The sequence below is a fragment of the Quercus suber genome, unplaced genomic scaffold, assembly GCF_002906115.3.
Source record: "Quercus suber isolate HL8 unplaced genomic scaffold, Cork oak 2.0 scaffold_225, whole genome shotgun sequence".
NCBI lineage: Eukaryota > Viridiplantae > Streptophyta > Magnoliopsida > Fagales > Fagaceae > Quercus > Quercus suber.
This window is the reverse complement of record NW_027069683.1, coordinates 921,014-948,364: the sequence shown is the minus strand read 5'-3', so window position 1 is coordinate 948,364 and position 27,351 is coordinate 921,014. Positions and strand designations below refer to the sequence as shown.

Below are 27,351 nucleotides of genomic sequence, written 5' to 3'. Positions count from 1 at the left end.
TTTTTTTTTTTTTTTTTTTCCTGTGAAATAGCAAGTTTATATGTGTTGCCATGAAGATGTTGCTTTTTTAAGATGTTAAAGTTAGCATGCCCGTTGGGTAGACACTAGACACAAATCTTTAAAAAATTAAAAACTTGAAAATTTCTGAAAACCATTGCATTTTCACCCTTTGGGCCAATTGTGGCAAAGGTGTGAACATAGAATAATTATTAGAAAGAAAAGGTAGTGGTTCAATTTGTGTGAACCTAGAATAATTATTAGAAAGAAAAGGTAGTTCAATTTTCTTCCTTCAGAGAGTTCAGACAGTTTACACGAGACGAGTAGAGTGGTTTAGTTTAGTCTTTTTGCTGTTCCTAATTATGGTTTCAAAGTTCCTTACCAATCACTTTCAGATCAATTAGGACTGCTTCGTATTTCTAACTATAATATCAGGTTCTAATCATGATTGCTATATAAATATAAATATATATGGATTTTAAATTAATTTTGACTGTAATGTGTTTGCAAAGTTTTTTATTGATTGATGTGTCACTTAACTTGACAGACATGTGAACATCATTTAATTGCAATAATGTATACTCTCCCTCGTAGGAGCTGTCTCTCTTGGTGCATGATAAAACGTTCCTGCTATTGTACACTCGAGTGATTTTCCGCTGCGTTCGTGAGCTGTGCTCTGAAGTGTAGCCTTATTTGCCTCTTTGGTGGGTCGGGCTATCCCTCTTAGTGGGTCACGCGCTGCCTGTGTGCTTCGCCTTGAAGTGGGTCTCCCTCTGCTATTGTGGGCTTGCTCTGCCCTGTCAGTGGGCCTTTTTCTGGTTGGCGTGGGTCACCTTTCTACCCCCAAGTGGGTCTAATAGTTGCTTTGTTGGTGGTGCTTTCATCATCATCTTCAAAGTCATAGTCGTTGGGTTTTCAAATTCAGTCCAGCGGCCATAGATTCTTGTAAGGTAAAATGCTGTCCTTGGCCTCCGAGCTTTGTTGTTGTGGGTATTTGATTTTTATTAAGTTGTTTGAATGTGTGTTGGGTTACTGTAATAGTAGTGTTGGGCTGCTTGCTTTCAATATGAGAGCTCTAGGATGGAATTGTAGAGACATTTGCAATGCCTCAACGGTAAGAGCCCTTAGAGCTCAAAATAGAGATCATAATCCAGATATAATTTTTTTGTGTGAAACGAAAGCAAATGAAGAACGTATGGAATATGTAAAGAGAAGGGCTGGTTTTAAAGAAAAGGTGGTAATAGAGGCAAAGGGTAGAGTAGGGGGATTATGTTTATGTGGAAGAACAATGTGAAAATTGAAGTGGTGGAGTTTAATAAGTATATGATTGCAGTTAAAATTTTAGAACTTGGTGGAGATTGGTATTTGGTTGGATTTTATGGACCCCCTTATGTAGCCAAGAAGAGAAAGGCTTAGGAGAACCTTTGTGCTTTATTGGAGAAATTTCAAGAGCCTTGGATTTGTTTCGGAGACTTCAACATTGTTTTGGATAGTGAAGAAAAGGATGGGGGAAGAGTTGAGAGCTCAATGTCCCCAAATTTTTTGAAGGACATTCTGTTCGAATTGGGAGCTATTGATTTAGGGTTCTTTGGAAGTAGATTCACCTGGAGGAAAAAAAGATGGGGAAAAACTGTATTAAGGAGAGGCTGGATAGGGGTATATCTAGCATGTCCTGGATTAGTTTTTCCAAAGGCAACCATTCACCATTTGGGTGCCATAAATTCTGATCACTGCCTTATCCTTTTGGACACAAAGCCAGCTAAGCATTACCTTCCTAGACCATTTAGATTTGAGGCTACTTGGACAAGGGATACAAAGTGCTACGGAATTATTAATGAAGCTTGGAAAGAAGAGGTGGAGGGTTCAGATTTCTTTAAACTATGCATGAAACAACTTAACACCCAAATGGCTTTAAAGAAATGGAACAAAGAAGTGTTTGGTCACTGCCAAAGGAGAATTGATGTGTTGCTAACCAAAATCCAAGAGATACAAAAGGCGGATTGCACGGAAGAGAACTGTAGAAAGGAAGCACATCTCCAAGCTGAACTGAATGAGTGGCTCTTAAGAAATGAAATACTCTGGAAACAAAAATCCAGAGAAGTTTGGCTTAAGGAGAGGGACAAGAACTCAAAATTTTTCCATTTATCTACCATCATAAGGAGAAGAAGAAACTCAATAGATGCAGTAAAGAATGACTCTGGGGAATGGATCACAGACAGAAGGGAGATTCAAAAGCACTTTGTGGGAAAAGTCAAGACCTTATTTAATGAAGAGGAAGTGGACTTTCCAGAAAATCTGGATAATATAATCACCCCATGCATCACTAAAGAAGAAAATACCAAGTTATGTAGAGTACCAACTTAATCTGAGATTAAGAAAGAGCTATTTTAGATGCAAACTCTAAAAGCCCCAGGACCAGATGACTTTCTAGTACTATTCTACAAAAGATATTGGGCAATTGTGGGGGAGTTCATTACAAGAGCTGTCACATCATTTTTTCAAGCAGGGAGAATGCCAGCTGAGGTAAATAACTCTTTTATTGTTCTTATTCCTAAATCACAAAGCCCTACATCATTTAATCATTATAGGCCTATAAGTTTATGTAATGTTGTGTATAAAATCATTACTAAACTATTAGTGTCTAGATTGAGGAAAATTTTGCGTAAGCTTATCTCCGCCACACAAGCTGCATTTATTCCAGGAAGATGGATTGCCGAAAACCAGATTATTGTTCAAGAAATGCTGCATAGTTTTAAGACAAGAAAGGTAAAATCTGGGTTAATGGCTATCAAAATTGATCTTCAAAAGGCTTATGACAGAGTGAATTGGAACTTCCTCCAAGCAGTACTCAAGAACTTTGGGTTTGATGAAAATTTGTGAAATGGATCTTTGAATGTGTATCAACAGTGTCCTTTAAGTTACTAATAAATGGGGGAAAGATAGGGCAGTTTAGACCTAAAAGAGGGTTAAGGTAAGGGGGCCCTTTATCCCCTTACCTTTTCATATTATGCCAAGAAGTTCTTTCAAGAATCTTAGAGAAGGAATTTATGGAGAAAAATATTAGTGGGGTTAAGGCTAGTATTGGCAGCACTCCCATCACACATGTAATGTATGCGGATGATTTTGTGTTATTCTCAAAAGCAAGTAGAAGGGAAGCTAATGCCATTAATGATTGCTTGGAAAAATATTGTAGGTGGTCTGGACAGCTGCTTAATAGAACAAAATCAAGGATTATATTCTCCAAGCTCACCCACCAGCAGACTCGCAGGGGCATAAAGCATAATCTATAGATGAAAAGTCTTAAAACAAACTTTGTTTACTTGGGGGCTCCTTTATTCCTTACCAAGGCTCCAGCAAAGGACTTTAAGTTCTTACAAGAGAGGTTGGAATCCAAAAACCCAAATGGTAGGTATTTGGCTTGGGTGGCTTGGGAAAAACTATGTCTACCTAAAAGAATTGGAGGGATGAGATTCAGAAAGAGTAAGGATTTTAATAAAGCTCTTTTGGCTAAGCTTGCTTGGATGATTGCCTCAAAAAGGGACAACTTGTATATAAACTTACTAAGAAGTAAATAGAAGGTCAGAGAGAATTGGATTCAAAGTGAACCTTCCAAAAATGCTTCCCCAACTTGGAAAGCAATTGAGAACACCAAACCCCTTATTACTAAGGGGGCTTGTTACCTTGTTGGAAATGGTGATTCAATTAATGTATGGGAGGACCCATGGATTCCATGGCTAGCTGGGTTTAAACCAACTCCAAAGGATGACTCAATTCAACGAAACCCTTTGATGGTGTCTAACTTGATATCTACCGAGGATCATTGCTTGAACTTGGATGAGCTGAGTACACTCAAATGGTAGTCACTATGGAGGTTATCTGGCATCTCAGGAATTAGGTTTGGCATAATGGCAGTGAGGTGAACATCATTTCTACTATATGCAATGCAGAAAATAGAGTAAAGGAATATCTTAATGCTTTGGACCATGAATAGGACAAAGATAGGAGTGAGGAATTAACTTCATGGATTCCTCCTCCTAAAAATTATATAAAGCTAAATGTGGATGCTGCTATCTCATAGGCTTTCACCTCCTTTGCTATGGTAGCAAGAAAAGAGTTTGGAGAGGTGTTAAAAGTATGAGCTAAAATTCATGATTTATGCACTCCTACTCAAGCTGAAGCAACTACAATTTTGTGGGCTCTAAGCTTGGCTACCGCTGAAAATTGGTGCAACATCATTGTGGAGGGGGATTCAAAAATATGTTTAGATGCCTTGTCCAAAGCTGAAGAACCATTTGATTGGTCCATTTCCTCCATCACTCGGGATGCTGTTGACATGATTGAATATTTTTATAATTCTGAGTTTTGCTGGGTTAAGAGATCTCTTAACTCAGCAGCTCACTCAGCTGCTAAATTTGCTATTGCTATTAAAGAAGGTTTCTTGTGTAATAACTATGATTTGCCTCCCCTTATCTTGAAAGCTGGTAGGCAAGATTGTTGTACCTTATGTTGTTCTTCTTAGTCTAATGAAATGACAGTTTATCAAAAAGACACACGTGAACACCCCTACATGTCTGAGCTCGGGGCAAATCACTACAATTTTTCTCTTGGGGAATAACCTGACTTTGCTTTTGTAGTTTCGTTTGCTTTGCAAAATAATAGAATTTCTTTTTTATAACCCCCACCCCCACCCCAAAAAAAACAATATCTTCCCCAAATTTCTAAGCTACTACCCTCCTCCAAAGCCAAGTCTCCTCAACCACGAACTGCCAAAACCATTTTCCTAGTAAGGCTTTATTGAAGGTGGTCAGTTTCCTAATTCCTAAACCACCACTAGCAATAGGCATACACCTTATCCCATCCCAATAGATATGTCTTGGAATAACCCCACAAGAAATCCCTTTGCAACTTCTTAATTTTATTAGCCACATGAGTAGGAATGGTGAAAATAGATAAAAAATAAGTAGGGAGGCTAGATAACATACTCTTAAGCAATGTCACTCGATCACCTTTCAACAAATACAGCTTCTTCCACCCAAATAACTTCCCATTCAATTCTTTCAAAAATAGGATTCTAAATTGAGAGAGACTTATGAGACGCCCCCAATGGCATACCAAGATATGTCATTGGCAAAGATCCAACGACCCAAAATCTCTGCCAAAGCATGCACATTATTCACCTCCCCTATAGGAACCATTTCACTCTTAGACACGTTGACCTTCAAGCCTGTCATGGCCTGAAAACAAAGTAGTAACAACCGAACATATAGGATTTGTTCCACATCTGCATAAAAATAAAAATAAAAGGATAGTATCACCTATAAACAACAGATGCGAAACACATTCTCCTCCACCCCTCCTACCATCAATCTTAAAACAAGGAACTAAACTTGCCCCCTACATTCTCTTCAGCATCCTACTAAACACGTCCATCATAACCAAAAATAACGAAAGAGACAACAATCCCCTTGACACAATCCCCTGGAACTGTCAAAAAAATCAGCAGGAGACCCATTGACCAACATAGAAAACTAAACTATGGAGATAAATGTACAAATCCATCTACACCATTTCTCCCCAAAGCCCATTCTCTGCAGCAAATTTAGAAAAGCCTCCCAATTCACATAGTCATAAACTTTTTCAATATCTAGCTTACAAATCATCCCAGAATCTTACTCTTCACTCGACTGTCAACACACTCATTGGCAATAGGACTAAATCAAGGATTTTTCTGCCACTCATAAAACTGTTTTGAGATTCAGATGTCAGTTGATCTAACACCACTTTCAAACGATTTGTCAGAATCTTAGCTAAGATTTTAGAAATACTCCCCACCAAGCTAATAGATTTGAAATCTCGAATATTAGAGGTATCATTCTTCTTTAGGATTAAGGTTATAAAGGTAGCATTAAGAGATTTTTCAAACTTATAATGCTGATAGAACTTTTTAAAAATCGCTAAGACGTCTTTTTCCACAACTCTCATTGATGGAAAAAGGCCATAGAGAAGTTGTCTGAACTTGAAGCTCTATCCCCTTCTAGATATTTGACAACTGATAGAATCTCCTCCTCAAACCTCCTTTCCAGCCATCCCCTCTCCATCCCCCCAATTTGACCAAACTCCAAACCTTTCACAAAAGGCCACCACTCCTCTGTCTCCTGATACAAAGTTTTTTAAAATTGAACAACCTAAGTAGCGACTTCTAATCCCTCCTCATAAATCACCCCATCCACTTCCAAGAAACTCAAATGATTCTACCTTCTACGGGAATTAGCCACCTTGTGAAAGAACTTGGTATTATTATCAACCTCTTTGATACATAACATTCTCGATTTCTGTCTCCATGAGATCTCTTCCAGTGAAAGAAGACCTCACTGAATTTCTCTCATGGATCTCCGCCTCAGAGAGTCCAAGATCCCTTTTCTTAACATCTAATAAATTTAAAGCCCCCAGTAATTCTTTCTTCTTACGACTGACATTGCCAAACTCACTATGGTTCCATTGAATAATGTCTTCTTTCAAAGCCCGCAGCTTTTTAGCAAACACATAACTAGGTGTACTAGAGAAAGAATGATGATTCCACCAAGAATAAACTCTATCAACAAACTCATCTATCTTCAACCACATATTCTCAAACCTAAAAGAACTCTTCCCCCTCTCCATACCCCCTGCCACCAAAAGAATTGGAAAATGGTTTGAAATAGGTCGCGGTAAAATCCGCTAGACATGGAAAGTGTTCCTCCCACTCATGAGAAACCAAAGCTTTATCAACCTAGACATGGAAGGCTGGTCAGTACCACTAGACCAAGTATAACTCCCTCCCTCTAGAAGCAAATCTATCAAATTAAGATCCTCTATAAACTCATCAACTTTTCCATAGCCGAAGTAAGGTGAGAACCACCCCTTCGTTCACTAGGAAAAATAACAATGTTAAAATCCCCAATACAACACCAAGGAACATTCCAATATTGTTGAATACCAACCAACTCATCCCACACATGCTCCCTCACACTGTTACCATTTGGGTCATAAACCCCTGAGCATGCCCAAATAAAACCATCTTCCACACCTTGCCACTAAACCGACAAAGAAAAAGAACCCACCAAGACCTCCAACTTTTCTAAAACCCTCCTGTCTCACATGATAAAACTCCACCAGCTGTATGATCAACATCTAAAACCACCCAATCCACAAAAGGACAACTCCATAGGCTGCAAACCATCCATCTATCCATTCTAGCAAGGTTTGTTTCTTGAAGGCATACTACATCACAATTCCACTCACATAACAAGTTTCGCACTACCAAACGTTTCTGAGAATTATTCAATCCTCTAACATTCTGCGAGATCATTTTCAGCTTCATAAAAACAATTACTTCCCAACTACAATCTCTACTGCACAACCAACACTCTACCTCCCATTGTAGTTAACCTAGGAGATTAAATTCTTCAATTCTCTCTTCCCTTTACAAGTAGAAGTAGCTACAAATCAGTTAACAGTTGCTTTTCTCCGCAATAGGTTAGCATCCTCCATCTCCTTTTCTAACATTTGAAGATAAGCAATACACAACTTCTCATGGCAACTCACAAGGAGCCCAACCAAATTACAAAATCTTGGGATGCTATGCTTCACCCAATTAGAAATATCCAGCAGACTATCTAGACCCATTACCTCAGTACCATTGTGCACTTCACCCGACAAAGCCAACCTAGGAGGAACAATAGTAATTAGCGGGCTACAATTTAAAATCCTTTCCACTGCACCCAAACCCATATCTGACAAAACCTCTTCCTCCACCAATGAAACACACAACTTGGGTAGACCACAATCTGCCTTCGATGGTACCACTGCTAAATTGGGCTGATCGGTCATAATAACTGCATTCGGCATGACACCCTTGGCCTCCATCCCCTAAAACGTTTCCAGCTTCAACCCCTCCCTTGACACCGAAGTCCACAAACGCAGCAATCGACAAGCTCCGAAGAAGATTGGCCAAGAAAATGCCCATAGAATTATTTTGAATTCAAATTGAATCTTAACAAAAATCTCTTTTTATTTCCTACCGGAATTGTCTCTCCTAAATTAATATCCACATTAATGCTTCGAGATTTCACAAATCCTCCACCCACAACTATCAGAAATATTTTGGCCACAAGTTTACCACTCATCACCACCTTTGCAGGTTCTGATTTTGGCATCACCTTTCTCTCCTCCCCTGATTGTGTCTTCCCCTTATCTTTGATGCACAACTGCTCTGGATGCTTGCTGTCCATAACTTGTACATGATGGCCTTGCACAGTTTCAGCAAAAGTTCTCATGTTTTGAATCTCTGAATTACACCTATGTGGCTGAGCAACACATTTCATAAGGCCTGAACCACCCACAGCAATTGGTTAGGTTCCAACATCTTTCTTAACTCAAACCCAAATGTCCTCCAACCATTCTTAGCTCTGCCCTTAGGGATAATGACAGATCTCCAGGACCCGCCAACTTTGAGTTCAATCAGAAATAAGAAATTGCTAAAATAGTAGGAACTCCGTTGGAGAGTGTAAGCAATATCACCATCCCTGAGTGTAAAAAACTGCTTGGAACTAATCCCAACTACAAAGTACTCGATATTCTTCATCAGCCATTGTGCCGCACTCTTACCCATAAAAATGGATTTCTTAAAATATTTGCCCCATTCAAAAAATATGTAAAGAAAAATAACATCCGCCTTCCTCAACCACCAATTGGAAAAATTTGGATTCAATAAAGAAACTACAGAAACCACCCATACCTGATTGGAGTAGAGAATAAGAACAAAATATATAACTAATCTGAGGTAGCAGGGCCTCCTATGAATGGGGGAAATTTCCTTTATGATTAAGCAAACCTAGATGTATGAAGTAATCCCATCCCACCAAAAAGTTAATATAATTATTTTCCTAAGAAGACTATATATTTCTGATTTTTTGTTCAGACCACTATTCTTCCAATCCAAAAACCCAAAATGTTTTGTAAGAAGCCAATACATACCTGCCACACCTATATATGTACTTTAAAAATCTAATAGATTGATACTATTGAATCTTTTTTATTTTTTATTTTTTGACTGGTAAATAAAAACTTTATTGAAAAAATAAATTATTTTTTTTTGATAGGTAATAAGAGTATTATTAAACAAACTTTAAAACTAAAGAAAGCAAATACAAGGTGTTCATGATGGTGAACACAAGGAAATGCAACAAACAAACAAACAGCATCAAACATCAAGGAAAAACTTAAAGTACACTACTAAGAGAAGAAATAAATTCCAAGATAGTAGAACAATCAGAGAAGCCCCAACACCAAGACCAATCAAATAAGGTCTTCTGGCATACAGCTTGTAATTGAACCAAAGATTTCTCAGTATCCTCAAAAAAGGATCGGTTTCTTTTCGTTCAAAAAATCCACATCAAACAGCTAGGAACCATATTCCATATGTCTGAATTAAATTTTTCTAGCCAATAGCTCCAACAATACACCAAGCTTTTCACAAAGCCTGGCATGACCCATTGGATCCCAAAGATCTGATACATGTATACCCACAGTAAGTGAGCTACAGGACAATGGAGGAGGAGATGATCAACAGTTTCCTCATTACGATGGCACATACAACACCGATTCACCAATATGTGCCCCATAAACATAAAATTATCCAATGTAAGGATCTGCCCATGAACTGCTATCTACACAAAAAATGACACCGTCTTAGGAATCTTAACTTTCCAAACACCCTTCCACGGAAAATTGGAGGCAAATGCACCCCAAATGTTATTGTAATAGGACCGAGTATCAAACTTGCCATTCCCATTGAGACACCAATGAGAAGTGTCACTCCCAACACCCCTAGGGATCCAAGATTGAATGAACTCAAGGAAAGAGAAGGCAGCCTCTAATTCCATTTCATGAAAATACCTATAAAATCTCACATTCCAAAATAAAAAAAATAAATAAAAGTAGTACAGCCAAAACAAAAAAGTCACCTTGGTACCCAGGGAGCGTACAAGGGAAAAATAAATAAAAAATAAAAAAACACTACCCAGAACTGCATAAATCTAGAAAATCCAGTAAAGAAGGTATGGCAAGACCACTCAAAGCAGTCATCCAATCAAATAAAGACAGAATGAAAATGTGCTTCAACTTAATGATAGAACTCTCCTCCCCTTCAAAGGTTCCGCTGCTCTGCTTCCTCCAAATATTCCACATATACTATTGAATCGCATATGTTACACAAAAACATTAATTACTAAAAGGGAAGGTTATACAAAAAACATTAATTACTAAAAGGGAAGCCCAAAACCAACCTAATCCTTCTTTCTTTTAGCCCAAAGCTCCTATATTCCTCAAATGAATCATTCATTAAGGTCGCTCAAGGAAAATAAGATACTGGCAGCCATGGCTACTGATTCTCCTATTAAGATGGATCACAAAATTGGAGAGAAAAAAACACTTTGGCAATATAGGAGCCTAGAGAGGAGTTTTTTTTTTTTTTTTTTTTTTTTTTTATATAGGAGCCTAAAGAGGAGCTAGGTGGCCTAATTGACACATACTACGATATAAATCTTGAAGCAATTCTTGTGATCAGGACTTCAGGTAGTTTATGGGATATCCTCGAGAATAATAAGTTGTGTATCCATGGTTTACTCCCTAGGGTGGGTCTAAAGGGAACTACCTTGGTAAAGTTCCACGTCATCAAAAAAATAATAAAAAAATTTTATTTTACCCAAATCACTGCCAGAAGATAATGGACAGCTATACACAATGGAGAGTACGTTTCAAAAATTAACCAATCCTTCATGGTGGCAGGAACCGTCAACATTGTCATGTAAAATTCTCTTGCAGTTCTAGCAAAAGCTAACATGCTATGAAAATTTTGGCATCTACATTTTGAAGTATGTAGTGCAGAGTTCATGAAGATTTATGCAATGACTTGTACACCCAATGTCACTATGAACCAACAAACTGTGAATGATCATACAAAAGTGTCGGCAGGATTTGTCAGGATGATATTGCAAGAAAATTAGGAATACAAAAAATTAGGGCAAAAACCTGCAAGAAATATAAGCAGGTAGCCAGGTATTGTTTTAGTGATTATTGTGATTGGACCCATTGACAAGTGTTTCTTGTCATTTCATGGTATATAACAAATTATCAATCCTAAGCTCTAACTTACTCATAAGGAAAAAATTGCAAGACTTCTACTACTGTTTTCTTTGATTTTTTCTTCATTCTCCCACCTAACTCTTTTTTTTTTTTCCTTTGCTAATCATCGCATCTAATTCATGCCTTTTATAAGTAAATATTTCTAATAAAAAAAGGAGAGAGTTTAAATATCTACAATGTGTACATTTGAACCACCCCAAAGAATTACAAAGTAAGATTCAAAAGATTTATAAACTCCAGAAAAGAAGATGAAGGGATGCAACCCAAGCTAGTCATTCACTCATACAAAGATCTTAGCAAAATTTCTTGGTAACATGATTCAGGTGCTCAAAGTGTCCACAAGACAAATAGTGGAATTGCTTTCCAAATCTTAGAATGAATATGATAATTAATCTTCCTACCAACACTACAATATCTGAGGCATAAGTCTTCGGCATAACCCAAACGACTCTGAATAATATAAACACAAAAGGCCAAATATCTTGTGCCACTTAACAGAGTTCGACATCACTTATGTAATGCAAAAATCCATCAAGGCCTGAGCCCCTCCTACATACTTAAAGCTCCGCCCTCTTTCTTCCAACCAATGCTTGCCATGGCCAGTGCTTCCTTGTTCTTATCTTCATAGAAAGCTAACCGCACTTTTCAATCCGGTCTTTGCCATTCATTAACTTCCTCTCCCCTACGTCTATTCTCGAGAAGTCATGATGATACCCTTCTTTCGAACTGCCTAGGCCCAACCTAGTCACAGGATCATATGAGAATGTCGTGCAAATGCTCAGGTGTCGTAGGTTGGCTGGTAAGAGAACCGAGAAGTAGAATGCCTCTAGTGCTCTGCCGTCACTGACTTTTCTTTCTCTCTTTTAGGCCGTGTGACAATCTGTCTTCCTTATGTTATGCAAGGCGAAAGAACACCAATCTTTCTTTGAAAAATGAAAAAATGACTCAAAGGAGTGAGTTAGGGCATAGTTGCCGACTTTTCGCCAGCATCTCAAGTGATTAGGCAAGGACAAGATTCGAACCTACAGTCTTCAGGCCATGGGCCTAATGAGTCAACCAATTCCTCTACCCCACTTCTTCCCCTCCTCTTTCTTTCACTATTCCCACCTAGGTCCTTGGCTTTGGTTGCTTGGCCGGGATAGAACCAGCGCTTAGTAAATGGCGACGACAGCCCAGTTGGAGCTATGAAGCTTACCTTTTAGAGAAAGGGAAAAGGGCTTTTTCAGCTTGCTAACTAGGGTTGGCAACTAAATTCAGTCTTCGGGGCCCCATAACATAAGAAAGTCGTGGAGTGCATAAGCCCCCTTAGAGATAGGGGTGACTTTCTTGTGGTAGTAATTGCAAATGAGCAAGTTTTTTTGTGTGAGAGGGAGAGGGGGGGGGGGGGGGGCAACTAAAGAGGTAGTGAGATTGACCGCAATTGCAAGAATAGGTTGACTTTCTTTCATTTTGGTTATGGAATGTGAAAATAGTTTCATTTAGTACGAGATCGCTTCGCACCTCACGGTGCTTACACCTCTCGCTGAACAATGTAGTAAGGATGCTTAACTGACTCATTATCTTGCACATGCAACACCAATCAATAAGAACAAGATGTTGTTCTGAAGATTGTCGACAACCACAATCTAACCCAAGGCCTGTCCAAAAGAAAAATGCTATTGTACAAAGCAACTTGGCACCCCACTGGCTTCACAATGGGAATTGTGCTCCTGTAAACCACCTCAAAGTATCATAGTATGAATGAACTTCAAAAGTTCCATGTTTATAGCATCTCCATGCTAATTGGTCCTCACCCTGACTAGATGGAAAATTAGAGATTCTCAGACTCAACTTCCCATTACTGAAATGATTGATTAACTTAGGATTCCAATTCCATATACTTTGATCACCTAAATTGACCAGATAAGATGATATTGAAGTTTTGGTACCCACTGCTAGTCTGAACAAATCTAGAAAAGGTCTTTGAGAGGACAATTCCCATACAATAATCAAGCCAAAATGCACATGAGTGCCATTCCCAATAAAAAATTTGATATGATTCAGGAAGGAGTACCTACCTCTCTCTAATACCCTTCCACAAGCCCACCATGCGAACCCCTAATCACTTTCTGCAGTCACACCCTAGTCCCCATCTAATCCATTGAATCACGCACACACAACCATACGTGTGTATGTATATGTGTCTGTGCATGTGTATTTACACATGTGAGTGCATTTGCATAAATAAAAATATACACATATTCCATCCCATACGTGGAATCATATTCTATAATGCTTTTCTTTTACATATTTTAAAAGTGAATTGAATTGAAAACAACGAGGAGAAAAAAAAAAAAAAAAAAAAAAAAAAAAAAAAAAAAAGAAGACATAGAAACAAATAAATATGAAACAAAAAAGTCCTCTGAAGTTCAAGCATGCACTTCATATGGAAATTTCTAGACCATTTAATGATTTTCCAGCACTTTAGTTGATCAATTAAATGAGAAAAACTCTACATAATATTTGTTATTAGAATACATTCATTATCTATCAACATATTGCAAAAACAAGTAATTAATTTCCTTAAAAAAAAAGGATGATCCTAACCTGTACTTTTTTGTTCATCATTTTCAGGTAACGCCCAGTGCCTGTAACAGTGCCACCAGTTCCAATCCCAGCAACAAATATGTCAACAATACCCATGGTATCCTCCCATATTTCAGGCCCTGTAGTTTCGAAGTGGATCTGTAATTCATGCATGCATATCTTAATATAAGGCATACTTTATAATAATATAAAAGCTCAAAAAATAAAAACCTCTCTCAGGAGATGAAATGGATATAACCTTGGTATTAGCGACATTATCAAACTGCTGAAACATGTAAGCATTTGGCATGCTGAGGGCAATTTCTTCAGCTTTATCAACAGCCCCTTTCAGACCTTTCTCTGGATCAGTCAAAACAATCTCTGCACCAAATGCACGTAGCAGAACTCTTCTTTCAAGATTTATGGATGCAGGCATTGTAACTATAAGTTTATATCCCTTAGTCGCTGCAACAAAAGCAATACCAAGTCCTGTATTTCCACTAGTTGGTTCAACTAATACACTCTGCACGCATAATTACAGAAAGAAAAATATAATAAGAATTGAACTGAATAGTTGGCTTTCACCAAGATATCATACCTAATTCAAAGAAAATGTAAAAAGGAACTTCAGATAACAAGAGGTGTATTGATGAATAAAGCGAATTCCTTTGTATCATAGCAAGGAAAGTCCATGACTTACTTTCCTAGGAGTAATTTCCCCTCTTTCCTCTGCATCAGATATCATACTATAACCAATTCTGAAACGTCAAAAGTTCACAAGAACGTCAGTTCTAGTGTATTCGTAATCTTCTGTTAGCAGACGGTAAAGAAGTGTGCAGAATATAGCAGATAAGATCCCCTCTGGCTCTGATTTAAATCCTACAATTCCCGACACGTGGTGTGGTAAAAAAAAAACACACACACACACACAAAATGTCACGGCATTTGGCTAAAAAATGGAGGATTTATGTGGGTTCCCTTCGCGAACATATGAGGCATCATCAGTTGCATTAATATAATATTGAAGTTGCATGAATAAAATCATTTAACATAAGACAACTAAACATAAATGAAATGAAATTAAATTAAAGGGTGAAAGAGTAGAAATGAATGCTAGAGAGGAGTTAATAGCATAGCAATTAGTTACCTATCCTTGACACTTCGGCAAGGCTCCATAGATTCGAGTTTTGCAGCAATATTAGCAACACAGCCTTGCGTAACTTTGTTCAGGTACACCATTGGTGTTCTCCCAATCAACTATATATATATCAAAAAAAAAAAAAAAAATTTACTCATATTAGTTAAAAAAAAAAAAAAAGTTTTAATTTGAGTGTTAAACAAAAACCCCCCAATGTTAAACAATTGAATTGATATTATATTTCAAAACACACACACACAACACAACATAGCTAAATAAAAAAGAAGGGGTGGACCTGGGTGACGTCATCGGCAATGTTGACGGAGTCGACGAGGTTGTCAATTCTGGGTGAGTAGACGGAGGTTGCCGCTGCCGCTGGTTTTGGTTTTGGTTTGAAATTGAAATTGAAGGACACAAAACGGTGACGTTTTGAATGAGGGTGTAGAAGAAGTGAAGGAAAAGATGATAATGATAATGATAGCATTAGCGCCATTCGTGTAGTGTTTCTGAATTTAATTTTTACATGAAAAATGAGTGAGTCTGAGTCTGGTAGTGAGAGTGAGGAGGAGGGGTTTTAGATGGGGTTTTCTTTTTCTTTTTCTTTTTTCTTTGTACGTGTTATCATGGGCTTGGGCCTTGCCCCATTTATTATTATGTCCTTTTCTTTTTTAATTATTTGGGTTTTTTTTTTCCTTTATAAAATTTCATGCTACACTTATGTATTTATATATATATATATATATATATATATAATGTATCAGTTTGGATAGCAATTCATTCCACTTAATGTTGCGTTGCGTTTTGTTCTTGCGTTTTCAGTTTTTTTTTTTTTTTCTTTTTTTAGCCGGAGTTATTGACTTTTGAGAGACAAAAAAAGTACCGTGCATGAACAGTGTGTGCACTATTCATGCACTGTTTATGCACTGTTCACGAATTAAAAATATTAAAAATTGGCTCCACGATACTATTTATACATTTAAAAATTATTTTGTTATAGTATTTTCAGCAACAATCAGTTTTCAGCAACAATAAGTTATATCCAAACGGACCCAATATACACTAATATCTACCAAATAAGAATAGTTAAATAGAAAACTGTTTTATATATATGATATCCCTAAAGTGAAGGTTATTTAAAGGAATAACCATATTTTTTTAATTAATATTTCATTTTAATTGTTAAAAGTATTTAAAAGTATACAATTATACCAAAAGGCTGGTTTTATTAACTAATCAATTATAATTAAAATTTTCCTATAAAAAAAAAATATATATATATATATATAATTAAACTTTGGGTTGCAATGCACTTTATCCCTTTTAAATTTGGGATCACTTCTAAATCGATTTCTCAACTTTTACAACTTACAATTTTACATTCCAAATATAGAAACAGTGTCATTGTATCATTTCTATTAGAGTTTGTCAAAATTTTGCAATTAACTCACCAAAAAATTCAAAAAATAGATAAATAAAAAAAGAAAAAAAATAATTATAGAAGTTTACCAAATTAATAGAAAACTGTTTTTTTCCCCTTTTTTTCATTAAAGTTCCCCCAAAACAGGCCTTCTCAGATTGACCCAAACTACACAACCCTATATCAAGGCTTGCTGCCACTCTTTGCCCAACAATTCTATTCTCTCAACCCAAAAATCGAAGCTAACGTAAAATTCAAATTGAAACCAAAATACCTAAAATAAGAAATTAATCATATACATTCATTGTAATGACACAGACACCTAAATCACATCATGCAACTAGTGTGGTATTAATGGCTTTTTTCAACTCACTAGTTTAGTTTGTGCAATGTCCTCCTATTTAAGGTAATCTTATAGTTTATGGCCGGAAAAATAGGTTGAAAGCTAGCTTTTGCTACATAAAGCTCATCGGCTGTATTGAAGATAACACCATCAATTAGTTAATTAATTGTGTCAAAAAACAAAAGCCTGCTTCATTCAATGAGAAGTAGGAAAAAGAAGAGAAATGGCTAATATGATGAATACAAATCCTCGGTACAATTTTTTATATTCTACTTTATGTTCCATCAATTATAACTTGTCACGTGTTTTTTTTTTTCCATTTAAAATTTTAGCTATTTTATAAGGAAAATTAAACAAATACATAACAAATTGTAATTGGTGAAACATAGAATGGAACACAAAAAATGGTACAGAAGATTTGTATTATGATATGATATCTACCACAAACAAACGAAGTAGAAATTTTATTCTAAAAATGTTTCAGATTTCATGTCAAAATTGGTCAAGTCGGTAAAATAATGCATGGCCATTTCATCTTTTTTTTTTTTTTCTTCTTTTTTGGGTAAACAAAAAATGGGTAGAGGGGATCAACTAACTTCCCTACTTGGACGTGACTATAATAGCACTCTACTTCCTCCCAGGCTGGCCACTTCATCTTTATCATACATGCAATACAATAAAAATGGAGTTAGTTACCTATGGCTATGGCTACGGCTACGGCTACGGCTGTGGGGTTGTTTTATCCATAGCATTAAGTGTGTGTGGCCTTTTTTAGCAAGGAAATATCCTCTCGCTCCATATCCTTTTTATAAGAGCAGAAACTGAATCCAATCCATAGAGATTAAATTAGTGTCAAAACTCAAAAACTACTTTACTACTGGATGCATGCCAATCTCATACCTAATATAGTATTCTCCAGCAATGAAATTGATTATGTTTTCAAAGGCACATAAAGAAGAAAGAAATGAGAGCCATTCTTCACTTCACACCTATCAATCTTATCTGCTAAAAAAAACATTGTCTAATATTTATTTGGTTGTTGAACTCTACCCTGCTGACCGATTACTTGGGAGTGACCACCTCCTTTTGGTTTCTTATAACTCAACACATTTGATATGATATGAATCAGTACTTTTGAACTCAAAGAACTAATGTGGAGGAGCTTATCCAATCCAATTTCTGATTTTCTCCAAGAACATTGGGATATCCAATTCTTTGGTAGCAGTGTTTTGGATTCTTAGGGATGGACTCAATTTAACTGTTTCTAACTCAAATGCCCATATAATCATCATCAAATTGGATGTTAAGCTAATTGTGGATATTTTTAGCAGTGTACTGAGAGATAAGTACTACTATCATTTCGTAGTGCACCATAGCATTGATCTAGTTGGCGAAAATCTTAGTCTTATTGCACTTACACAACGTACCTTGACTGGCATTTGCAGGGACTAATGGTTTTTACTTATTACTTAATAGATTGCCAACTTACGCAGACTTAGACCCTTCTTGATCAGCCTGGAAGCAGCCATGGGAAAATGGTAAGGCCTTAAGCATAATGCTGATATTAACAAGTTTGTGTTTCGAAATTATTTATATTGAAAAGAGGACAATAAAAAAATTATGAATTTTCCTAGGCATAGATGGAAGCTGAATGCTTTCCCCCTCCCCTTCTTTTTTTTTTTTTTTTTTTTTTAAGGAAAGTTACAATGTCAGTCTCAAAATTTGCAGTGAGGATACATTGTAGTTCTCACCTTTCTGAAGATTGTAAAACTCAATATTTTGTTATATCAAAAGCTCTAAAAATAAAGAGCCCCAAAGAATGAAAACTTCCTCTTTCACCAAAAATTATTTGGTGATGGTATCGAGTTTAACCCCCTCTCAGAGTGGACAAGAGAACGAGAGAATCGACTAGACTTGTGTAGCTTCAATCTAATAGCAGGAACCTTACGGGCAACGGCCTGCCATATCATTTGCACTGCATCACTCTCCTTCGATGGGTACTGAAACTCATAGAAATTTTCAACCTCTTTCAACTTCTGCCACATTCTGGTCCACTCATCCTTCTTAATACTCTGGATGAGATTCATGAGGAATTTTTCTTTGAGAGCATCCCCTGTCCGAACAAATATGCAGAACTGAGAATAGTCAAGGACATCCTCATATGGGAGCTCTATCTCATCACTGATGATGACAGGTACACAATGGCTAGCAATGGCATCAAAGAGGCGGTTTGATGAGGGGGTATCACCTGCTATATTGAGACAGAATTTTGAAGAGTGCATTCCCTGGGTAGCTTTCTTAATTCCATCTTTTTGAACACTTCCAAATGCAAAATGCACATCTTTCTCATCTTTCAAAAGATAATATAACTCTTGCCGAACAAAGCCTCCCTGAGTATGAGAAACCCAAAGTTTAAGAATCTTACATAAGTTGGATGCAAGCAATCCAAAGTGAAAAAAAGACTGAATAAATTAAATAAATGAAACAGAAGATATCATTGAATCACTTGAACATAGAAGCATCAAGAATCCAAGAAATGACAATTCATTGAGATTTCATCACAAATGGACCAGTCAAAAAGAATTAAATTATGAAGTATGCCTAATTGACAATCCTATATTGGAGGACAACATATTGATCATGTGAAACAAAAGAAATTTGTATCAAAGAAACACAAACAGAATCATCCCATACGTGAACAAAATGCTTTCAGTGACTAAGGAAAAAGGAAAAAAAAAAATATATATATATATATATATATACACACACATCATGTTTAAATCTGTGTACACACGCAAAAAATGCTTTCAGTGACTAAGGAAAAAGGAAAAAAAAAAATATATATATATATATATATATACACACACATCATGTTTAAATCTGTGTACACACGCACACAAAGATCAAGACTTTCCCATTCATAGAGGTTGGTTGCTACCAAAAGGAAACTTATACTACCCATAAAAAGGCAATTCTCATTAGGTCTGGTTAAGGACTTATCCCTTACATCATAATTAATCTGAAAATAACCAATACCCTTTCTTGGGATACTAGATAACTGGTGCTGGGCCTAGATTACATTTTACTATTTTAGTATAGGACTCCAAGAAGGTTTAGGACTTTATGCTGTTAGTTAGAGATGATGAACAATGAACATTCATTTTGAATCATCGGCATACAGATGAGATCCATAAAAACAATTTTCCCTGTGGCAATTGTGGCCCAGATATAACAGGAGATATTTATAGGGAAAATTCTTACAGTATGGATTACAAAAACAACCATCCAAAGAATTCATAGGGTCATCCACAAGGAAAATTGCCTCATTCAGGTATCATTCAAGGAGCCAAGCATGAAGGTAAGCACAAGAACCCTGCAATTGTGCTATTCCTAGATAACTAAAGCTGAAATAGGATCACGAGGGTTGCAGTCTATCCAGAACTCTGATGTGCCAGGACATTGGATCCACAGCCAGCTAACAGAATGAGAAGGGGACTGAAATTGGCTACAATAAATCCTATGGTTTTAAGTGAAGGAACTTAATGGTGTATACATGATCCAAGAAAAAGGAGGAGATTCTAAATTCATTAGGAAATACAAACCAATTAATGGATTTGATAACATATTAGATCCATATAGACAGAATATGCTGCAGTCAATGTGGAAAGCTTTATCTCTTATTCTTGTATTTTTTCCATAGCTTATTTATTTATTTTTAATTGATAAGTAATATACTTCATTGAAAGAGAAAACTAGTACAAAAAAGGGGCCAGAGCACAAAGAACATGTACTAAGATAGGCATAGGCAGAAAACAAAGTACATCTATCAAGCATATCAGGTAATGAAGAAAAAGATAAAACAGCCGAAGCATTAGACCACCCAGACAGAGTCTGGAAAAAAGACATCTTCATGTCCTGAATTGAACTCTCTCCCTCCAAATACCCCAAATCAAACAATGGGGAACCATGTTCCAAATTGCCCTATTTCTTTTATTTTATTACTAGGTATATAAATTCACAAGATAACAGGAGGGTTCATCCCAAGTATGCAAATAGTGTACAAGGGATCAATGTTTAATTTAGAATTTGAACTTGTGAAGCTGAACACCAACAAAAATAATCCTATTTCACTCCTTCCAAGAATATCAGATGAGATATAAAAGGTACAACAACAACTCTACCTTAGTCCCTAAACTTTGGGGTTAGCTAGATAAAATATAAAGAGTAACCCTCCTAAAAGCCCTGCTCTCCTTGCCTTTTACCTTTTTGGATCAGTTCTCCCCTGGCCATACTGATCTACCCTTTAAAGGAATTCACCAGAACCCAACAAACCAATCCCCCTCTTCCCCAACCAAAATGATAAATTAGTATAAATAAAAAAATAGAATGGTTTTAACAAATCCCTAGGCTACTCTCTCTATACAAGAGAATCTGTATCTATTCTCAGCTCAATTTTGTATATCTTCTCAATAGAACTCCTCAATCAGAGTCAGATAATACTACAAATGCACAACTTCATTTACGTGCTTCCTGAGGATCTTCTGAATCAATACCTTTCCTCCCAACCTAGATTAGTGAATGGTCACCTCTGCATCATCCTCAACAACTGCAACATAAAACAAAACTGTGCCACTCCCTTAAATGCAACCTCACAACCAATTTCATTTGGAGGAAATGGAAAGAGAAAAGAGTAGAAATGATGGACAAAGAGAAAGGGGGAAATAATCCATCATCACCCCTAAACACAAGAATTTTCCCCTAAAGATCTGTACATCCCCAAACCAAAAGGCAACATGAGAACTTTAGACTGGAGACATGACACGGGTTTCCTTGCTGATTTGTACTTCACCAGCTTACCTAAGGATTTCAAAGTATGTGTTGAGCCAAAGGATTGTGAAGTTTGCACAGTGGGTTTGAGCACTGGGACTCAACTCTCACCTCTAAAAAGAAACTAAACCAAATACTAACTTCCCGTAACTCTCAATTCATGAGCTGAGTTGTGGGAAAAGAAATTACTTTGGAGTGTAACGGTATTTAAAAGTGTTCTTCACCTTTTAGACATGAAAGTGCAACATTAATGTGTCTAGATATTTTTACAATCTTATTCATTTCAAATAGGTCAATGATATTTAAAATCATACAAAACTCTTCATGCTATAATTCACCTTCCTTCTAGAGCAATGGCAATGAACTAAGACAAATATAATTACAATACCATGTATACTCTGGACTAATAATCAGCAAAAACAGCTACTTTGAACCTAAGATTTTGAATGTTTTATGAGGGTATGTTATTGTTATTTAACTTATATTTTACTTCTTGCACAGCTGTCAGATTGGCTCACTTAAGTAAATTATCTGACTCATCATGTGTAAATTTAACATTGAATTTTATTGATATAAGTTAAAAGTACATATATTATCAGTTATAGCTTATAAATCTTACCTATACATGTTCTTGCAAAATATTTTAGATATGCATAGCTTCTGTCCATCAAATTTAGTAAAATTAGCTAATTCTTCATTCAATATAAACAATTTGAACTTCACGAGAGCATTTAGTTTCTTTCTGCATAAATATTATTGTCAGGATTAACTAAACATGTGAGGCATGGCGTAGCAAAAAAGAAAATGAAACCCAAGTCTAGCTAGTGACCTACAGCTTATAATTTTGATTAGAACATGTAAGCAACATAATTCCCAGCAAATTTAACTAACCAAATTTCCTACAACTGATACTGCAAGAAATTTTGAACAAAAATTACTTAAAGAGGAAGAGTACATACATCTTTTCTATATATTGCTCCTTGGAAGTACAGCAAAGTTGGACGGCTATCAAAATCAGATGAGTCATCAACATACGATCCGATTACATGTTTGTAAGGAGCAATCACATCTTTCTCAACATTTGCTATGTTTGGAGGATACCTTCCAAAGTCTGAAAGTATAAATGTTGCAGGCCAAAGCTTCGTCCTTGCATCTAAAAGGCTATTCGGATGATGGGCCACAATTAAGTGGTCACATCCTCCTGACCTTTTCCATTCCTTCTGAGCTGTTAAAAACCTCACCAACTTCTCTTGAAGCAACTTATTTTTGGTCTTCTTTTGGTGTGGGTCAGTTCTGGAATACCGGTTATAGCATAAGGAAGAAAAGAATGGTACAAATATAATATCAGCTTCACTAATGTTGCGGACTCTTATTGCACTGCGGGCATTTGGAGGGTTCGGAAGTTCAGAAGCAAGGAGATCCAATGTAAGCCAATATTCTATACTGTGTTGCAAGTTCAACCCACCAGGATAATCAGGTATCTTAGTTTGAATATCAGGCCAAACACTATTACCTCGTGCCTTCCAATCTAAGAGTCCAAAATGAAATTCAGGGGATAGATCATACATAAAAACCTTAAGAACTAGTTTATTTTCTCTCTGCTGATCTAGAGCTACACTATCTCTGGTATTGCATTTCACATCAGATTTTGCATTCTCTCGGGGTGATTCTTCTTCTTCATCATTGTCCACAAGGATTGATCTATTTCCAATCGAGGGTTCCACCTCGTTTTCGCCACGGGTTGCAGAATCCCCATTGTCACCACCCGTAGCAAAAAGCTTAGAATTGGGTAACAAGCTATGATCGATGAAGCTAGGACGACTGGTTGAACGCAACACAAAGAACCAAGATAATATGAACACGACCGATGTTGTAACGAACAAACAAAACAGAAAGTTCCTAGAAACAATCCCCAGGGACGAGACACTTCTCTCAGCCATTGCAATGCAAATCCAAAACAAAGTTTTAACTATGTTGTTCTATATGAATTGCCATTTCTATATTGGAATTTGGAAAACCAACTTCCCGAACGAGCTGAGCCAAAAAGAAGAACTATGGAACTCAAAATTCACGCACGCCTGTAACAATTAATTGCACACCACACCACACCACATTAATAAAAATTAACTCCCCAGTTGACAAAAAACAATACACTGAATGAATCCCAATGAAAGAAACACATCACAAAGAAGATGAAATAACCAATAAAACTACATTGCCCATCGACCCAAAATGTGAGACGGACCCAATAAAAGCAAACCCAGATAAAATCAAATCGTATATGACAAACCCACCAAAAGAGGTTAGTTCAATGGTGATTTGGTTTGTTGAATGAAAGAGTGAAAAAAAGAAGAAGAAGGGGGTGGATTCGTACCGTAGAGGAAAGAAAATGCACAAACAAAAAGGTTGTTGTTTGTTGCAATTGTTGGTACCAGTCCGGTGTTATTGAAGGAAAAGACTCTTTCTCTATCTCTATCTGTATCTCTCTAAACACCTTGTGTGCCAAGACTTGCTTGGAAGAGGAAGCGTGGGAATAGGGGTTCTAATGTGTGGAAGCGGGCTCTTTGTTCGTTGGTTAGTTAGGCAGACCTCTCTCTCCCATTCTCTACTGTTACTATTTTATTTATTTTGTGACTTCTTCTTCTGCCTATTCTTGTCATCTTGTGTTTGTGTGTGTGCGTGTGTTAGACAGATTACTTAACTTCACATGAAATTAATAATCGTTACTTTGTTTTAACTCAACCATGATTTTTTCATAGAGGACATACACAGATGGGGGGTTCAATAATCTTAAAGAATGAACTATAAATTTGAATGTTTCAAGTTTCATTTACCACGATTTTTTTTTTTTTTTTAGAAGTGAAAATGAGGGTCTTTAAGGTCATATTACACCCCCGGACAAGGAGCCAGTAGCCTCGATCAGGGAGTCCATAGTCGGTACCCGTTCTGTACCCTCTGTGTGGGAGTTACCTCATATTTTGTGAATACACCTCACCACTAAGTTTACCCACCAATGAAAGCCTGCGAGCAATGAGACTCGAACTTAAGTGTATTGCACAAAGCGTCCAAGTCTTACCCACTCAGCCAAGCCCTTGTTGGCCATTTACCACGATATTGATTCTATGATTTTAAGAATATCTCGTGAGTGTTGTAGAGAATGAAATAATATAGTCCTATATAAGGCTAACACACCATTTTTTTTATATCTAAATAATAATAAATAAACATGATTAATTTTTTAGGGAAAAAAATAATAAAAAAAAAGGATGGCAAATGGCAATCACTCAATTACTCCCTTTTCAAGGAAAGAAGTCATTTTCCTCCTTTACAGTAAACCTAAAAGCATACAAATACTCACAATATTTTTACAACATGTTGATTGTCTTACCACAAACCCAAACTGTTTAACTCGGTTTTCCTCTTCTTTGTTTGCCTTTTTATTTATTATTATGATTATGATTATTATTATTATTATTTTGAGTTTTGGCATGGACTCAAGTGTATAAGGTGACTAGAGTTGCATGCTGTGAAAATGTTATGAATATTAATTGTGCGGCTTTGTAGAACGTTTTGAATTAATTACATGCCAAAACAACATCACTCATTGAATTCAATTTATTTTTTAATAATTCAATAGTAGGAAGTTGGGAGATTTGAATTATAAACATTTTCGTTGAAAATAACAAAATATGCTAATTAAGTTACAATGATCTTGACTCATTCAAACAAAATTACCAAAAAGCCTTAGGACAAATAAGTTTTAAAATAGAAGTATAGAACCCCAAAATATTCCATTCGGCCTTTCAATAAAACTTAGAAATTATCCCCCAAAAGGCAAAAGCCAGTGAAATTTTGGATGATAACAACTAAAAGAGCATCCAATAACTCTTCGTACTAAGATGTTTAAACCCATCCTGTTATGTTAATTTTTCTTAATTCATTACTTAAACTCATTCTGTTTTGTTGATTTTTTTTTTTTTTTTAATTCGTTACATCAAGGCATTGGTAAAAATGGAATGAGACAGATAGTTTTTGGGACTATCAGTTCATAAATACAAAATCACAAGCTACCCATTATGTATTCTGTGGAATTTTAGTTGCTTATACCCAAAATTAAATCCATGTTAGCATGACTTCTAGGCATGACATGTGAAGCAGCTCAAGGAAGCTAAAATAGGAGTAGAGAAAGTTACACATGATGCTCTAAGTGGAATAACTAGAAGGGTGGTTCTAATCTCCCCCTCCCTCTCCCCCCCCCCCCTTTTCCTTCTTTTATAGGATCATCTATAAAACTGTTTTTTTAAATGCATTGAATAAAGACAGAAATTTGAAGATTATAGGTGCATAAACAAAATATTTTTGTTTTATAATGTCATTTGATTAAATGACTTTTTTTTATTAATAATTTGATAACTTATAGAGTGAAAACTCACTAGTAGTTGAGTAGTTCTTTTTGAAGAAGTGGTGATGGAAGGTTCAATGAGCTTGCAAAAAGAGAGGGTTAATCAGAGGGAGTACCAATGTGGCACTAGCCTAAGGGTCTCTGATGATTAAGTGTGCGTTTGGGAAGTGTGTGTGCGCTTCCCAAACGCATGTTTTGCGTTACAGCTTTTTTTTTTTTTTTTTTTTCCTTCTTCTTCCCTTTTTGAGCCGAAATGTTTGACTTTTTCCGTGAACAGTGCACGGTGTGCACTATTTACGGACCCACAAATTTCACTTTTCAGCAACTTTTTCATAAAAAATGGATACCACGATACTATTCACATATTTAAAAAATTATTGTTACAGTGTTTTTCAATTTTCAATTGTATCCAAACGGACCCTAAATCAAGACTCCAAAGAGCTAATATAGAGAGTTAAATGTAGTCTAAGTGTCTTATATGAATAATTCTTAAGTACTTCCAGAGCATGGAGAATGATGTACATTCCTCTTACATTCATGGTGAGAACCACTCATTAAATTCATGGTTACCATGAATGTGAGATGAGAGAGCATCATTTTACTCTATCCCAGGAGTATCTAAGAATTTTCTGTCTTATGGAGCACATACCTAAATCTGTGGAGATGTGTTACCTTTTATAGTTGTATCTTCCAGTCGTTGGCTGTTTGCCAATTAATATTGTGTATTTATCTAATTGAAAATTCTTAGATATTCTTGGAGTATTGTTACCTTTTATAGTTGTATCTTCTAGTTGTTGGCTGTTTGCCAATTAATATTGTGCATTTATATGATTGAAAATTCTTAGATACTCTTGGAGTATGAAAAAATGGTGCTCCCTTCTCTCACATTCATGGTTGGGGGTTCACCATAAATATGAAAAAATGGAGAAATTATTCTCATGTTCTGAGAATACCTAAAAATTATTCTCATATGACTAGTGTAAAGTTTGGACCATCAAATGTGGCAACAGCTATTTGTCCGTCATGTGGAGTAATTGTTATTCTTCCATAAATGCTAGCATTGAACGTTGGATCTAGATGATATTTTTTGCACTTATCAATTAGAGAAATGATATGTCTACAACAATTTTACAACATTTTTACAACAAATACTAAGTGGCTGGTTGTTACTGGTTGTTATTATTAGGACAAAAAAGTAATCTTAGTGTTAGTTTCAAATTTGAACCAATAACAACTAACTACCTGTGATTTGTTGTAAAATTGTTGTAGACGTAACATCTCTCTATCAATTATGGTTATGACTAAACGTCTTTTGACTTAATGGACATGTAGTTGTTGGGTGACGTCAATTATGTTATTAAATGCCCTTGCCAATTACACTTTTCATTCATTGTTGGACAACTAGTGGCAGGGACAAAGTCAAGACTTAGAGTTAAAAGGACAACTTTCTTACTAAAAATTTTTATTTGTTTTAGGTA

The 27,351-nt window shown here is 36.2% G+C and overlaps 1 protein-coding gene across 2 annotated transcripts; it reads right to left on the bottom strand.

Moving 5' to 3' along the window:
- Positions 1-18,254: 18,254 nt before the first annotated feature.
- LOC112007478 (probable arabinosyltransferase ARAD1) lies at positions 18,255-24,076 on the bottom strand. 2 transcript variants are annotated; one of them, XM_024039829.2, is made up of 3 exons: positions 23,846-24,076; positions 22,431-23,549; positions 18,255-19,034 (listed from the first exon to the last, which is right to left on the bottom strand). In XM_024039829.2, exons 2-3 carry the CDS (start codon positions 23,409-23,411, stop codon positions 18,480-18,482), a joined length of 1,536 nt encoding a protein of 511 aa, XP_023895597.1. In that variant the 5' UTR covers positions 23,412-23,549; positions 23,846-24,076; the 3' UTR covers positions 18,255-18,479. The 2 variants fall into 2 exon arrangements, with proteins under 2 accessions (XP_023895597.1, XP_023895595.1); XM_024039827.2 differs by having other exon boundaries at positions 22,431-24,076.
- Between the last annotated feature and the right edge of the window lie 3,275 nt (positions 24,077-27,351).

Excerpts from the sequence above, each read along its gene's own strand:
- LOC112007478 (XM_024039827.2), bottom strand. The coding sequence starts at position 23,411 with ATGGCTGAGAGAAGTGTCTCGTCCCTGGGGATTGTTTCTAGGAACTTT. Across the intron at positions 19,035-22,430 it reads GAGCAATATATAGAAAAGAT|GGAGGCTTTGTTCGGCAAGA; the intron begins GTATGTACTCTT and ends TCTCATACTCAG.